Source organism: Schistocerca piceifrons, chromosome 3 (genome assembly GCF_021461385.2).
Source record: "Schistocerca piceifrons isolate TAMUIC-IGC-003096 chromosome 3, iqSchPice1.1, whole genome shotgun sequence".
Taxonomy (NCBI): domain Eukaryota; kingdom Metazoa; phylum Arthropoda; class Insecta; order Orthoptera; family Acrididae; genus Schistocerca; species Schistocerca piceifrons.
Window position 1 is genome coordinate 322,334,065 of NC_060140.1, and position 17,665 is coordinate 322,351,729.

Here is a 17,665-nt window from a genome sequence, read left to right on the forward strand (position 1 = left end):
GCTACTGCCTATACAGCTAACAGTTACACTTCAAGTAGCCAGAAGCGGGAGAAGATACTGTTCACACACGACTCAACTGCACACGCACACAATACCGGTTGGCAACTGACGTCACTCGTAGAAAGCAGTTTATTGTTATGCAGCATTGGACAGCATTCGTCCTAATGCCTTAGACATATTTTGTTGTTTGATGATATGTGTGTGTGCACAGTGTTTTGTAATTGTAAATGGCGCACTTCTTTTGCCACTACAGTTTTATTTTCTTCCTCTCTCTTGTTTATGTTTTACTGCTGCCGTATTATTCTGCAGTAGCGGGATACAGTAATACTCTTTGTTAGAGTATCTGTTCTTACCAGTCAAAATTACAAAAATTTAACTGAAAACTAAAACAATGAAAAATTTCTGGAATTCTGAAAAATTCCCAGGTTTTTCCCAGATGAAAAATTTCCCGGGTTTTTCCTGGGGTGTATACACCCACTGTAATCACAATCCCTGACATCACAACATTTTCGAAAGAAACAATGAAACATTTTGACAACTGAGGTAGTAATTTTCATTGCTGCATATTTCATTCAGAGCAATTTCAGTAGTAGTTCTAAAAGGTGTGACCCTCCTACCAACCATCACCCTGTAAATCGTGATGTGCTCTGAAGTAAGAGCCTAATACTTGTGACTAGCAAGACTATAAATATCACTGCTTCTCATATAAAGGAACACACGCCTCTTTTCTTGCCTTTCACTTATCAGGTGAAACTATCATCCCAAATAATGATTTCAGATGTGATGATGCCTGAAAACAGTAATACTACAGACCAGCATATGCAATACGCAAAGGAGGAACTTAAACTAAAAATTAGCACCAACCTTTCTTTTCGGTTATTTTATGTATCTTTGTATTGTCAAAATGTAGACAATAAATGGTGTTAAGTTCATAACATGTCTAATGTTAATTTTTTGAGGATATACTTTATATAAATGGAAAAGTTTGTAATTTTAATTTGCCAGAACATATTAAAAATAAAGTTTTCTAAAAGCGCCTCTTTTATTGGGGGGGAGGGGGGGGGATAGTCTTATTTACAGGATTGTCTTATACTTGGTAAAAACTGTGTGCACTGCTCCAAGCAAATGAGCCACACAAATAAAGTACTTATTAATGGTATTTGCATGCATATTTTTTAGTTACCTTTGTAGCAAAAAATAGTGACAAATGGTCATTGATACGTACCGAGACCAACAATGCCAAGCGTGTCCCCTCGTATTCTTGCACATCCTTGGGCTGCTTCCCTAACTTGTTCTGGACCAGTGAATTTTTTTCCTTCACGCACCATATTGGCAAGCCAATACGTACGTCTATATAGGTTCAGGATGAGGCAAAGTGTGGTATCTGCCACTTCTTCTACACCATATCCCGGGACATTGCACACAGCTATACCTAGCTCCCCAGCTGCCTGTGAGGTGATAAATTTTCAAATTACAATTAGCAGTTTTCATTTTATGAGAAATTGGCCATATTAGTTAGAAATAGTTTTCAATGTGTGTGAAAGACTGAACAGTTTAAAAGTAACTACTAATTGTTTACACCTGCTGATGAGCTACAAATGTTTTAGACCAACAACAGAATTTAAAACATCAAACAATGGGCCAATTCTAGATGGCGCATGAACCTTGTTGTTCTGGTATGGAAACATTGAAACCATCACCATAAGAGCCCATCACGAAGAAAATAATAAATGTAAGTATGTCTGTTTACCTTGACATCAATGTTGTCAACTCCACTTCCAATTCGCACAATGATTCTTAGTGTTTTAAATTTTTCCAGGTCTTCTTTTGTTAATATTATTGTGTGCCACATTAGGGCACCAACTGCCTCATTTAGGACCTGTAAAATATTGTTTTATTAGAAAAATTTTTGTTCAAAAGAAACTTTTGATGTAGTAAAAAAAGGTCATTCAGCACACAAAAACTATTGACATAAGCAGTGAGGACAGAGCACTGATAACAGTTTCAACATGTTTGGAATATTCAGTTTTTTCCACTGAAGGGGCACTTAGCTGGATGTATTAGTGCCAACATCTAGATAGAAGTATTTTCCCAATGCAATTTCAATCCTAAGCTGTATTCTGACTATATTTCAATTATTGCACACTGCCACAAATAGTAACATTTTTTTATCAGTTCAATTTCACCCACCCACCTCTATCCTCAAAAAACAGTAGCAAGAAAAAACAAATGAGGAGCAAGAGACAGAAGCTACCACATATGCTAGTGAGGAGAAAAATGTCAATTGGTTCCTTAAAACCATAACAAACACAGTAGTAGATAAGAAAAATATGGAAACCACACTAGGATCATCATAGATAAATCAAATCCATCACACAGGATCCAATACCAGACAAGGAAAAACAACCAATTTATCATGAAAAGCAGTCACATCTTTGTTCCCTGTCTTGATATACTATCAGGTTAACCACCATAGACTGTATTGGACAATTCCCATGTAAGCTACTATAGTGGTGTGCATGTAAGAACAAGGTGGTAGAATGATGCGTAGTACACCAAGGGAAAATGGGCTACATGATGCAACAGCCAAGAGTATCACTGAGCCGGATCAGTCTGCAGCATGCACTTCACAGAGCACACAGGACTTTCAGTGATGATTCTGAAGTTATTTTAGCTGTGGCAAAGAAACTTAATCAACACAGAACAATAAAGGAAATTTCAGGATGGAGCAATATGCAAAATACAGGAAATGCAACCTTTCGCCTACAGCTGATCGATGTGTGGAGCACAGGAAACAGCATTCACACTAGCTTTTGAGCAGTAGCTCTTTCTCTAGCAGCAGCAGCAAGTGACTCTGTGGCCACACAGCAAGACAAAAGGAGTACAGAGGGTACTGCAAAAAGAGATGTAGGAAAAGGGGGAGAGGGGTAAATTAAACAAGAAAAAAGTTGGGGGGGGGAGGTCAAATATGAAGAGGGAGAAAGGGAGGGGGGTTGAAAATGAAGGGGGGGGGGGGATATCCACATGGGACGGAGGGGAGTGAGTTAATTGTGATGGGAGACGATAGTGCATGATGTGGGTGGCCAAGGACTGGTGTTGACTGAAGACAGAAGGGGAAAGACACGGTGTGGCAGTGAGAATAGGTTTGCAGAGATTTCAGCCACGGGGACTGTGAGAGCACAGGATGTGTTAAGTGACATTCCCTTCTGTGTGGTTCAGAAAAACTTTGCTTGAATGGAGTATACGAACGGCCCACATTGTGAAACGGCTGTTGAAGTCATTTTCGCTGTGGTGGGCAGCATGTTCAAATACTACAAGGTCAAATTTGTGGTTTGCCACAGTAAGAGAATGGCCATTCATGCAAGTCAATGGTTGGTTAATTGTCACATCCACGTACAATACTGTACAGTAATAGCAGCTTATCAACCCCCCTCCCCGCCCTCTTCCTACACCTGTATTTGCTCTTAACCTCTGTACTCCTTTTGTCTTGTTGTGCAGCCGCAGAGTATTCTGTCCAAAGACCTGCCTCTTTCCTGCTACCCCTCGTGTCCTTTCCTGCTCTATCCCCATATCAATCAGCTCATGTAATTGCTTTTAATAATCAAGCATCAGTAAGTGGCCTTGTCATGGCCATGAGAGTTTGCATTTGGGTGCCTATATGGTTTTTGTGCGTATGAGAGAGAGAGAGTTCCTTGCTATTGGTGTACTCTATTGTAATTATTATCCTGATGTAAACAAATAAATGTGTGGTGAATGGTAAGGATTCATAACACTCATTTATGGGTGGTGGTGTGCTATTGGAAATAGACCCTAATTATGTATTAGATATTGTGTGTTATACTACCGCTATTGAAACTTTCAGGCAATCTAATGCATTAACAGACAACAGTAGGCTTATGCCATGTATTTCTTATTTCAAATCACAGTGTACGGTCACTTTCACTGAACAATTCTGTGCACAACATTATGACTAGTTCTGATTGGTACATGTCGGCATGTTGTTTTGTACATATTCTCTCAATTTCTTCTTCAAATATGAAACACCAAAACATGTAAGATTTCGCTTTCTTCTCAATTTGAGGAACATGGTATTGTACCACTATAAAAATATCACCAAATCTACAACGTCGTTGCTGCTGTTCTTGTGTAGTGGATATAGCAACTGACTTGTATATGCAAGATGATGGATTCAATTCCACTGTAAGTTAATTTCCTTCTTTTTATGTCTACGATAACGACGTAAAGTGTTGCACATTTGACAATAAATCGAGTGTGCGGAGGAAAATCAACCTTTGTACGTGACAACACACTGCTCACCATTCCTCAGTTTCTAAGTGGTGGTGATCTTGTACTGGAGCATTGAGTTATACCAATCATTCTGAAGAATGATCTGGAAGGTAGGAGGGTCGGAAGAACCTCTCCCCCTCCCAAACCATTTTTCAAGAATCATGCGGACAGTCATTGTGGTGTTTCTCGCTTGTTCATGCTTCCCAAGCGTACGGTGAAAAATGGCTGAAACTGTGTAGTGTTCCTTTGTGAAACATAGAAGAGGTACACTGTTAAAAGTGGTGAAAAACTGATAGTTCTCAGTGGTTTTGAGATGTTTTCAGGAAAACATCCATCATTACTGATAAAGAAACTTGCAGCACTGACATCAGAGTTTACCAGTGTTTATGTGACAAGTGTAGAGTGAGTATGTAAAGAAAGACGCAATGTGTGTAAGCTGTCAACTACAGGAAAGACAGGAAAATGCCGGTTATGTGTTTTAGGAAATTGTGATGCTTTCATTAAAAATGCTACGTGGTCAGAGGTTCACACATTTTTCTTCAGGAACGAAGTGTCTATAGTAAACAAGGCATTTCAAGTGATAAATAATGACTACAACTTGCCTACTTTTAAAATAATGATGTTTTATAAAGTGATAAAAGATATTTCTTTACATTCTGAAAGCAGGAAATGAAATGGCATGATTACAGATTGAGAATATTGCTTTGTGGAGAACGTAGTATCTCCAGCAGATTCAACAGTTCGAATGCGAGAACAAAACATGAGATAATGCAGGACATCTTACACAGAAAGTGTGAACTTATAAAACAGTGACTGATAGAAGACAACCTTTTGTTGCAGGTGGTTTTGTGGAAGGTGGATAATTGATTTTTGAACGAACAAAGACGAGAGATTATCATGGAAATATTAATGGTGAACTGTTCCTAAAATAGTTTAAATATATTCTACCAAATTAGAGCCCAACAGTGTTACAGGATGTACACGCGGACAAGGAAAAAAAGTTCCCAGATTTCCCCGTTAAAAATACGCTTTCTCCCAGGTAAAAAAACACTTTTCCCGTGTTAAGTGACAGCATATTTTCTCTCTGAACTGCAAAACTTATCAGTCCTTTGAATGGTTATGGTTTTATACACGGGCGTAGAATTTCCCGGCACTTTAGAATACGAAACTCGGGCGGGAGGGGAAGGGGGGGGGGGGGGGGGGGGGGAGTGTTTTGTAAATATCTTTGATGTGCAGCAACATGTACATTGCGTATTTTCGTATTATGAAAGTATACACTGGAATTTCACTAAACACCGCGTGTTACTTTCTGAATCATTGAAATGGAGAATGCAATGTGCTTTTGTAAGCCAGTCATGGCTCATATCATGTGATCTCGCAAGCCGATGACAGCAGATATTCAGAGCATATGACACGTGATGTAGTCAGCCAACAGAAACATCACTGTTAAGTAACACAAACACACAAACAGGGAAAGTTAATACTTTAAATTAATATACATAGCGTAGCTACAAGAAAAGCAAAGCTTTCGCATATAATATTGGCCTCTAAGGTGAAGAAGTGCCAAAAGAAGCTAAGCTTTCGCATATAATATTGATCTTCTCTGCTTGTGTTACACTTGAAGATATCTCACACAAATGTGCCAGTAAAATTTTTAATAATGACATAAATGTCTGATCTTCAGGGTCCGAAATTCTTCTAAATGGCTCATCATCAAAGAGTTGATTTTTAAATGAGAGTCAAACCCTCTGTGATTTATGAAATGCATGGTACATTCTCGCACATAGTTGAACTTACGAAAAAGGATATTTACTTTGAACGTAACATTTACTTTGAAAGTATCGCTTTTCAAACTACCATTCGCAATATTTTCCCACGAAATACGTTTGTTTCAGCAGTTGCCAGAGAGCACAGATAACAGGCCACACCACACTTGCGCAGCTACCATATAGTAGGAACCCCATATGTATGTAGTGTAAAACACTGAAATATCATACATTGTGTAATAAAAGAAACAAGACATCAGAGGATAGTCCAAGAGCATAGGCATTTTGTGAACCATACTAAAATGTGCACATTTAAAGTACATACTTAAAATGCACATTTGTATGTCCAGATTCCTAATGAAGTAGCCCTCGACCTGATATTAAGCTTTTCAAAATTCACTTGATAGCTCCCGGACACAGATACCTGTTTTGTTTTCATTTGACATGAGAGTAAACGAAGGGGAAACAGCAAAACCACTAACATGGTGACTACCCACTGTAACTCAGACTGCTCTGCGCATCTGCCCCCGATCTACGATATTTGCTAACTGGGTCAATACTAAAAAAATTAATTTTCAAAAATATTTTCATCATGTAGCGCATATCTTTCTGAGAAGTCTGAAACATAAAACATATGTGTTCGAGGAAATGTAAGACATGTTATTTGTTCTCAAGTGTGCCAAAGTGCAGTGCCACGCCTCCTCATACAGCATTCCTATATCGCACGTCATTGTTTTTCGCTCTGTGGAACTGAAACATGTAATTTTGTAATGGATGCCATCAAACTATATTCAGGACAATGGAAATTGAGATGTCCAGTGGTGCCTCTCCTGCTCCAAGCCGGCCAGTTTGAAACCAATAAAGACAAGAGACAAGCAAGGAAGTACACATTTCTTCAATCCTTAGCTCCTAGAAATTTTTCTCTCTAATCTTGCAACAGCTTTACATGGTGTGCTTTCCTTTCTGGGAAAGGATCTATTATCTCATCAAAGTTCGTCAAACATTTTGCTACATGAAAAATCGTAATGTTGCTATCTAATACCGAAAAAGCTGTTAATACAAATAATACCAAAGACTGGTGTTGTTTCTCGATCTGATTACGTCTATTTTGTCACTGTCTGCTAGATAAAACAAAATAGGCCTTTCTAATATTGCAGCAATTTTGTAACACACACCAAATAAACAAGACCGTTTCGGCACAAATGGTCATTGTTATAACACGACAGAATATTATTCATGAAAAGCTTTATGTTAGGAAATACTCTTAGTTTCACATTTCATTCATATGCACCAGATTCTCAAGCACGAGATAGAAAAGTAGTATTACGAAATTTTGATATAAATTTGGAATCGTCTTATTCTTCCATAATTTGTGGGATGTCCCCATTTCTTCTCCTTCATCTTTCTAAAAAATCTTGTCATCACCAATTCTGTAGCTATTCCTGCCATTGTCAAAATTTGTTCGCCGATTAACTTCACTAACCCTGCCAGAATCACAGGTTTAGTTATCCCGCGATTATTCTCCGGTCATGCGTTGTTACATGTCCGTACAACACTTTTCCGCGTTACTTCCAGAATAGAACTTAAGCGGCTGCTAGCCAGGGACTGTACAACTGGTACTTACTAGTGTAGCGATCTTGCTTAAAATTTTCTGTCAAATTTTCATTTTCTTGGATACATCGAGAAGATAATATGTAATCTTTCTCACCTTTATTCCTGTTAGTCGTTTATTTCCATTCTGGTAGTCTGAATCTATGGATTTCGCTAGTAATCATAACAACGCTGATCATTCGCAAGCCCAATCAACCACATAATAAGACAGCGATTCGCATTCATCCGTTCGGCTTTACTCCGCTCAGCTCGTATAGCCCCGTCCCCTTTTTTTCTGCGGAAAGTTTATTTCTAGATGCGACAAGGATTCACCTGACAGAGGCATCACGTACATTATGCACACATCCAAAAATCAACTTATGATTCATTCAGGAATCAACTTAAAATGTGTTCAAAAAACGACAGGGATGCGTTTCAAAATCATATGAATAATCGATAGACCAATGTGCGCTGATTGCTAGGCGCTTTGTGAAACAAGTTTCTCCCCCACTCAAGAATATGAATTTGGCGCCCCATTTTCCCGGTAGCATCTAGCTGTGACTGCTTGTGCAACCAACAGCCACATTCCTGTAGCCAGAAGCGGGCGAATCTACTACTAATACGCGATTCAACTGCGCATGCGCCCGCTCTTAACTGCTAAAACGAATCTAATGTAAACAGCTGTGACTTCACACTCATTGGAGGCCATTTTTTTTTAATGAAGCATTGCGTAGTCTTCCTAAAGCCTTCGACACATTTTGCTCTTGGCAAGTGCTTGCATGAGCACTGTGTGTCATTGCTGTATAAGGCCCATTTCCTTTGCAATTTAAGTTATTTTCGTTTTTGTCTCTTATGTTTTATCGTTGAATTATTATTCTGCAGTAGCAGGATACAGTAATATCCTTTGTTAGAGTATCGGTTCTTACCATTCAAAATTACAAAAAATTAACAGAAAACTAATACAATGAAAAATTCCCGGGTTTTTCCCGGATCACCCGGTTGTCCCGGGTCATATACACCCTCTGTTATAATTATCAACAATGCTTCATAACATAACGTTAAGGTTGAGAGTAGGTCTCAAAAATCTTGAGAGGAGGTAAGATATTGTAAATTGGCCGATGGGGAAAGGAGTACATGTAGATTGTATTGCGATTAAGTTTGAATTACTGAAACAGGTTGAAGCTTACATTGTAGATCAGTATATTATTGACAAAATGGCGCAGTCTGCAGGTCACATTGTCGTTAGGTTACTGCTGTACCACTGTAATTTTGAAGCTCCTAGAACTTAATTGGAGCCAAGTTAAACGATATGTCAGAAGTAATAATATGACATTTAAGTTACCAGACACGATTAAATTAATGCACAAAGCTGTCACACATCACTTCCGAACACTATTGGGAAGCAGAACAACATGTAATAAAAGGAGACTAAAATATGGCAACTGAATGGTTTCAAAGATTTTGTTATTGATTGGCTATTCATCAATTATGAAGATGGCAGTTCCACTGACGAAACATCATCTTCAAACTCAGATGTGTAAGTTCAGAGGTTACCACACTGCTGAGGTGAATAGCTGAAGTGGCTTCAGTATTTCATTATACGGCAAAATCTCTGCAATAAGCTCTTAAAATCACAAACTGCTCTCACATATAAATTACACTAAGTTTACCGAAGTATTTTCTTTTATGCTCTTTGTAAGCTAAAATAAGGTTTCCACCTTGTCCCCTACGAAGCATAGTGCTGTAGTATTACTGTATACTAATTTATTCCTTTTAAAATTGAAGTGCCATTTCTAGTTTTATTATTTGCCTGCTGTTTTGCTGATTTTATTAATTATCTGCAGGTGTAACGTTTCCATCTAATCTGCTTCTAAATGTTTTATTTTAACACTTTTGACATGCATGCTTTCAGTGTTCCAATGTTTTCCAATACCTATCAGTGAGAAGCGTTAAATAAACCAACTAGAAACAAACTAAATGAAACATTAAAATACAGCTGAGTAGTGTCCAACACAAACAAATAAGTTTCCACATGATTCCACATGATTATCCGTAGTTGTTCATTTGACATCACTATATGTGGGCTTGATGGACCAGCTTTCCTGTTTAAATGTGTCGGTCAAGCATTGTGTGGTGTTATCCACTCTGAGTAGTGCAGGCGAGCTACGCTGCCACGTAAAACCTAACGTTATTACTTTACCCAACTAAACATAGCTGAAGTTCTGCGGGAAATAAAATTCAATAATGTAACAACAAATGTAAAGAATATGCAGTGTAGTGTACATATCAGGATTGTTGTTACAATGAATAGACTGTAGAGAAAGAGCTAATGCTTGAAAGCTAGTGCGAATGCAGTTTTCTCGTAGTGTTTCTGTGCTCCAAGTATTGATCAGCTGCAGATGAGTGGTTGCCTTTCCCTTTGTTTAGCCAATATAGAGTGTGTTATGGATTGGTGTGAGGCACACACACCAAATAGTACATTAATAATAAATAGCAATAGGTGTATGAGCATGAGATGTTTTCTAAGAAAGTCAGAAGCAGAAACAGTAGCACTATGTGGCACTTACAACAGCAATGCCAGTTGCCAGGTTAGGCATGAAAGTTGTGGCTTGAAACAGACACAGCACACCAGTTCTGCAGCAAAGTATTCTCTGTCTCTAACTATACGCACCACCACGTGACCACCACCTTACTTGGCTGTCACTAACACTTCCATTTGTACACATCAAATGTTCATTACAAATTGCACGAGTAACAAAACAAATGCACAGGTTTCTTGGCACAGAAGAACAAATGTAATATCAGCTATGTGAAAAAAAATCACAAGGAGACTCCTCCAACTTTATCTAATTACGTTTTCCTAACATTAATGGACAGATAGATTAACTTCAGATTTTTCACAAACATGGGGAGAGGAAGTGGGATAGTTCATAACTTACTGATGTTGGTTAGGATCTCAAAAATCAACATTCCGGATAAGACAATAATCCCTGAAAAATGACCACCTATCTGATAGTAATACCACAGTAGTACTGGACAGAATGGAAAACTGCCAGAAATGGAGAACTATGTTCTCGGGGATCATATGAAATTAAATACGCATCCAAGAACACAGAACTTTCATAATAACAATTATCTTGCTTCCTTGATAAGCAATATCTCTCGTGCACCATACATCACTCAGCCAACATTCAGTTTCTAGTAAGCTGCATCCTTTTTAGAGAAATTTTGTAAGATGCTGCAAAATCCAATTTACGTGTTTGTCAATAAGTTAGTCCTCCTTCCCAAGAGTATCAACAAATTCCTTACCATCATGAATTTGTACAAAGAAAAAAGTAAGAGAAGGAGATCCTGTACGTTTTGCTATGAACTTACCTCTTAATGACACTTCTACATGGGTCGGAACTTTAATAGTGGCAACAATTTATTTGCAGCTCGTACAAAATAGATACGTGTCTCAAAGTTTTACTGACCTTCAAAGTAGTCACCAGTATTAAGCATAACCCGCTACCAGGGATGTGGAAGTTGTAGGATACTCTTAGCAGTGCTAGCTGTGTTGATAGTTCAAGCGGCACGGTCTATTGCACGACGAATTTTTAGCAGTTCTGAAGTGAATGCCATGAAGTATTTCCTTCAGTTTAGAAATCGAGGTGAACTCACGAGGGCTTAAGTCAGGGGAATGCAGTAGGTGGCATAGCACCAGTCTCAACATCATGGTCATCAGCGCCCTTACGAAAAGTCAACATTGAAATCTCATGGGTGGGGGCAAAGTCTGTCCCCACATGTGGAGCGGTTTATAACGGACCGAAGTCTGCCGCCCTTCCCTACCAGTTTAGGGAGGAGGCCCGACAGTTCACAAAATTTCACCACTCTATTAACACTGGTATCGGTATCTGCAAGGGTGGTCGGCCGATCTCCAGTGAGACCGAGGACTACCCATTATCAGTATACAGGAGACAGAAAGCCACAATATACTGAACTGAACCGGCACGTCACAAACTTAACAGAATGGTGGGTCCTCCTGCTGGAGGAGGAAGCCTTGTGTGAAAGGGCTACGCCTGATGCGCAGTCTGGTAAGCAAAACCCCCTTCCAGCGGCAAGGCTGACATGAAGTCCGCCAAGCCTTAGTGGTTGATTTGAGCGACCGCTGCTTGTGGTCTGACACCTGCAACCATTCAGTCTCCCACTGAAGCATGATTCATCTGTCAGAAAATGAGATTATGGCGTGCAATGGGATGGGGCATTGATGGACAGCACCATCCCAAAATGCTTCCGTGGCAGCTTTGCCAGCCATGCAGTTACCCTGTATCCCAACGTACCCAGCAAAAGATCACCTCCTTGCCACAGCATTGGAGCCGCTGTAAGGAGTCACGGATGAGCTGAATCAGCAGGTCTACCGGATACATTTGGTGAAGTGCTTGCAGTGCACTAAGAGAGTCAGAACAGACAAGAAAACTCATACGGTGATGTCTGTGATCCCTCTCCAGCGCCATCAGAATGCCATATAACTCCGCATCATAATTTGTAAATTGTTCTGGGAGATGCACTTTAAAAACCCCACCAGAGAAAACCACAGAACAACCGAGATCATTCTCCTGCTGGGATCCATCTGTGTAAGTAATGATAAAACTATGGTAATACTTAAAACAGATGAAAAAGTTATAAAAACCACATCTGCAGTACAACTTTTCGTATACTGGGTCAAACTTAGAATCACTTTGGGCCTCAGAAGACTCCAAGGCGGCAGTGCATTCCATCCCTGGGTATTTTCATGCCCGAGAGATCCAACTCCTTGAGACAGTCCATAGCACATATACCAAATAGCTCGGTCACACTTGGGGCCAATTCCTGAACAGTTGTTCGAAGGTGGGTTGTATCACTGAACTAAATGCCAATGACTGAGGTGACGCTGAGATTTTCAGCACCTGTCGAGCCAAAAAGGATGCACCACCGAATCCTGAGGTGTGGTTCACCAGCCCCTGCACACAGACTCAGAACTGGGCTGGTCCAAAATGTTCCAGTTGGTATCCGAATGCCCTCATGGCGGACAGTATGTAACATCCGGAGGTAGGAAGGACGGGCCGATCTGTAGACCACGCTGCCATAGTCTAGGTGTAATCGAACAAATGCCATATAAAACTGCAGGAGCTGGGACCTGTCAGCTCCCCATGTTTTTCCAGTAATCGAACAAATGCCATATATAACTGCAGGAGCTGGGACCTGTCAGCTCCCCATGTTTTTCCAGTAATCGAACAAATGCCATATAAAACTGCAGGAGCTGGGACCTGTCAGCTCCCCATGTTTTTCCACCAAGGCACTTCAAAATGTTTAACAACCGGAAGCCCTCTGCACGTAGGTCTTTCAGGTGTGGCAGCCATGTTAATTTTGAGTCAAATAATAAACTCAAAAAGTGCAGTGTCTTGAAAACTGTAAAATGTGGTTCCCCATTGTAAGCTCTAGTTGGTTAATACTCCAATGAGCACGATTAAAATTAACACACACAGTCTTCTCAGGTGAGAACCGAAAACCAGTTGCCTGGGCCCAGGTTTCCAGCCTCCTAATGGTCAGCTGTAGCTGCCTTGTCGTCGTCGCAGGATCATAGGAAGAATAGAAGATTGCAAAGTCATCAACAAACTAAGAGCATTTGACAGGACTCCTGATTGCAGAGGAAATGCCATTGACAGTGATGGCAAACAATTTGACACTGAGGACACTGCCCTGGGGGGGGGGGGGGGGGGGGGGTTCACCCCGAGACGCCTGGACACTTCCCTTGTTGAAGGCCCTTCCTCGCTCAAAGTAATAATGTGGACGCGATCAAACCGCGTTATGTACTGTCTTGGAATGGTTTAACCACAGACATCACGAGCCGTGTACCTCCTTCCTGGTGGAATGAATGGTACTGATCGGCTGTCTAACCCCCTCCATCTAATAGGCACTGTTCATGCATGGTTGTTTACATCTTTGGGCGCATTTAGTGACCTCTCTCAACAATCAAAGGGACAGTGTCTGTGATACAATATCCACAGTCAATGTCTATCCTCAGGAGTTCTGGGAACCAGGGTGATGCAAAACTTTTTTGATGTGTGTATTAAGCAATAAAGATGGGCCATTTTCTTCACAACACTCCATATTAGATATTGTTTACAATCAACGTTGAAGAACCACATAATACCTTGCATCCCGAAACAAGCAAAGCAGAGGCAATGCTGTGCATGCCATTTTGTACATCGCAATATTACAGATGTCCACATGTTTTTTATTATCTTCTATATTGCATCCAGATTTTCAGACAAGCTCCAGAATTACACTGAAATCAGACACCTTTTACATTTTCATACTAATTTGTACTAAATTTTTGTGGAGTTGGGTTGATGCAAATATGAAGTGTATTTGACTGAATATTTTTTTAAATACAACTTCCAAAGCAACATGTTATTTTATATATAAAGTGGAAGACATGGCCTAAATTCTTTCCAATAGGATTGGCAGAAGCAAACAGTTCTGAGAACCAGACATGTACAGCTGACAACATTTCTTTGTCATAACTGTGGTAGCCACAACACACACACACACACACACACACACACACACACACACACACACTTTTGTTATAATTAAAATTTAAAGAAAGAAACAACAACAAACTAACATTTGAATAGATAAAGCTTATTTATTATACTCTCAATTACATTTTAACATATTAAAGACAAAAACGAAAAATTTTATGTGGCAGCACTGCAGTATTCAAAGTTAATCTCAAGTGGAAATTATTTCTGCTCCTCAAACCGATTGCAATTAATATGTTAAGAGAATAAAAGGTTTTGCAATGTTGTGTTACATATGAATGCTCGAGATTAGGGAAGTACACTGAGTGAATAAGGAGAAGGTATGGAACACAATTGGGGTCTAAGGAATTTAATGGTAAAATATAGTTAAAATAAGCTTGTCACTTCCTTTCACAATGTGTTTTCAGACCACATCTTAAGCTTCTCAGTGTTCTCTTTCCTTGCTTTCTTTCTCTCTTCATTCGAAATGCGCTAGGCAAACAATATTTTCATATGAATTTACATAAACACTCTTCTACAGTACTATGGTAATGCTTGCCTAAAAAATGATTAGCATCTCGGAGGTACTCCCATACGAACTTAGGATACAGAATCCCCAACAATAGTGTGCAATACAGAATTTATCGCACTTTATGTTCCCTGTCAGAAACATTAGTTGCTTTCCACGTAGGTATGCAAGATGATTTAGGGAAATATAGGCATACATAAGTAATTTGAGAGAAGAAACATATATATGTTCAGTGAACTAGACAAAAATCGGTAGCATCAAATCTCAATGGCGAAGTTGCAACTTTCAGAACAGGCCAGGAGCATGTAAAGGAACTGTGGCTGAAGCTTAAAATAATAATTGACCATGCACTGGATAGATATGTTTGTATATCCAGTAAAACAGTTCGTACTGGGAGGACACCCCGCTCTCCCCCATGACATACAGTACTGGTAAAGAAACTTCTAAAGGAACAGTGATTCCTGCATAATAGGTGAAAAACAACACCGAGTGCTACAGATAGACACTGAAGGAAACATGTTTGGCTGTCAATAGAGCAATGTGTGATGCTTTCAGTGACTACCATAGCAGAATACTGTCAAATGATATTTCACAAAACCCAAAGAAATTCTGAATGTATGTGAAGGCTGTTGGTGACACCGAAGTTAGTGCCCAGTACCAAGTGAATGAGACACGAATTGAAATGAGAATAGCAAAGCAAAAGTTGAAATGATTAACTCAGTTTTCAAATGTTCCTTTACAAAGGAAAACAAAGGAGAATTGCCCCTATTTAATCCCTATACCACTGAAATCATTAAAAACTGAACAAAGTTCCAGGGCCCAATGGAATGCCTGAATTTGAGGCTGAGATAACCTCTTCAAACATAATCTGACATCCTTCTAACAAAAAACTATGCCCAGTTCTCGGAGAAAAGCACAGGTCAACCTCATCCACACGAAGGGTAGTAGAAGTGATCCACAGAACTACCTTCCATTATCCTGGACATCAATTTGTTATAAAATCTCAGAGTATGTTCACAGCTGAAACGTAATGGGTTATATTTAACAGAAAGACCTCCATAGTACCAATGAGCATTTATTCTGAAAACATCAATCATGTGAAACCCGATTCTCCCTTTCTTGATTTCCGAAAAAGCATTTGACTCAGTACCACACCTATGCTTATTCTCAATAGTACTTTCATGTGGGGTACCAAGTAAAATTTGTGGCTGGACTGAGGACTTTTTGGTAGGGAGGACATTGTATACTGATGACCTTGCAGACAATATTAACAGTAACCTCTGACTTTTTTCAAGTGACACAGCTATCTATGACTGTCTGAAAAAAGCTGCATAAATATTCTAGGAACATCTTGATAAGATTTCGAAGCAGTCAGAGACTGGCAACTTGCTTTAAAAGTACAGAAATGTAGAACTGTGCACTTCTCAAAATGAAAAATGTAGTATCCTATGACTACAATATCAATGAGTACTGTTGGAATCGGCAAACTCTCACAAATAATTGGGTGTCCTCCTTTGTTGGGGTATGAAATTGAATTATCACACAGGCTCGGTCATGGGTAAAGCAGCTGGTAGACTTTGGTTTATTGGTTAGAATATAGGGGAAATGAAATCAGTCTACAAAGGAGACTGCTTACAAATCATTCATGCAACCAGTTCCAGAATATTGCTCAAGTGAGTGGGACTCTTACCAAATAGAACTAACAGGGGAGACTGAACATATACAGAGAAGAGCAGCACAAATGATCACAGGTTTGTTTAATCTGTGCTGGAATGTCACAGAGATACTGAAGGAACTGAACTGGGAGACTAAGACGGATGTAAACTATTCTGCGAAACTCTATTAACAAAGTTTCAAGAACTGGCTTTAAAATGATGACTCTAGGAATGCACTACAAACTCCAATGTATCGCTCACACGAGGCTCATACAGAGGCATTCAAAACAATCATTCTTCCTGTGCTCCACACGCAAATGTAAGGGGAAGAAACCAATGTAACTAGTAAAATGGGGCATATCCTCTGCCATGCACTTCGCAGTGGTTTGCAGAGTACAGATGTAGTGGCTACGCATATATTCAAATCTCGCATTAAATTATAGCCTCCACATTTATTTATGGTATTTAACACTCCAGAAACATGTGGATACTTGATTCGAGATGTAAGGCAAGTGCACAGTGTTCGATGTTATGAAGCACTTCCTGGAGATATATCAAGTTTGTATCCCAGCAACGAATGATTAATCCCCCTCTGCCCAAGGGTAAAATGCCACTAAACTATGCCTTCCAAATTCTGCAAAGGCCAAAAACAACACTTTCCTATTTTTGTTTCTAATGTTTTGCACCCAAGTAACTTGCATTCAACTGATTTACATTCTGTCTGGTCACTATTTGCAATTTTCATTAAGTTGTCCGCCACACGTACTTGTGATTGCACTAAGCTCACCTTCCACTAACATGGGTACTTCTTAATGCTACTGAGACAGAATTTGAAACCCTGCACAAAATAAAATGCTGTATATTTGCAACGCGCAAAATACTCTGAACATGCCAGATGATAAAACAACTTGAGGTGCAATGTTGCCTGATGTAAATGCACTCAATACTAATAAACAAGAATGGGCAGCAGCATGGCTGGTCTCTCATGAATATGGGATCTGCATTAAATTAATTTTACCGATTATATTAAAATAATTTCATAGTCCCATTGTATCAAGTTTTCATTAACACCCGCACAATTTCAAATGGCAATTGCCACAGCAACATTCCATATATGGTGTTTGCCATACCGTCGAACCGATGGAATCTAATAATGGACCAAAATTGTACCTGGTAAGATGCCAGTTCCCCAATAGTAGCCGTCAGGCTCTATTTCGCTGCCTCCTGTACACCTACGGTAGTGCTGACACATACAAAATCTCTATTCACACACACACACACACACACACACAC

At 39.6% G+C, this 17,665-nt stretch overlaps 1 protein-coding gene across 4 annotated transcripts in view; it reads right to left on the minus strand.

The window, feature by feature from the left end:
* LOC124787843 (C-terminal-binding protein) overlaps positions 1–17,665 on the minus strand; it is a 202,787-nt gene that overhangs the window by 83,890 nt on the left and 101,232 nt on the right. For all 4 annotated transcript variants that reach the window (XM_047254793.1, XM_047254790.1, XM_047254791.1 and 1 more), the window contains exons 3-4: positions 1,751–1,879; positions 1,226–1,448 (exon numbers count right to left, since the gene is read on the minus strand). In XM_047254793.1, the coding sequence (XP_047110749.1) occupies positions 1,226–1,448; positions 1,751–1,879 (352 nt within the window). The remainder of the gene's footprint in view (positions 1–1,225; positions 1,449–1,750; positions 1,880–17,665) is intronic.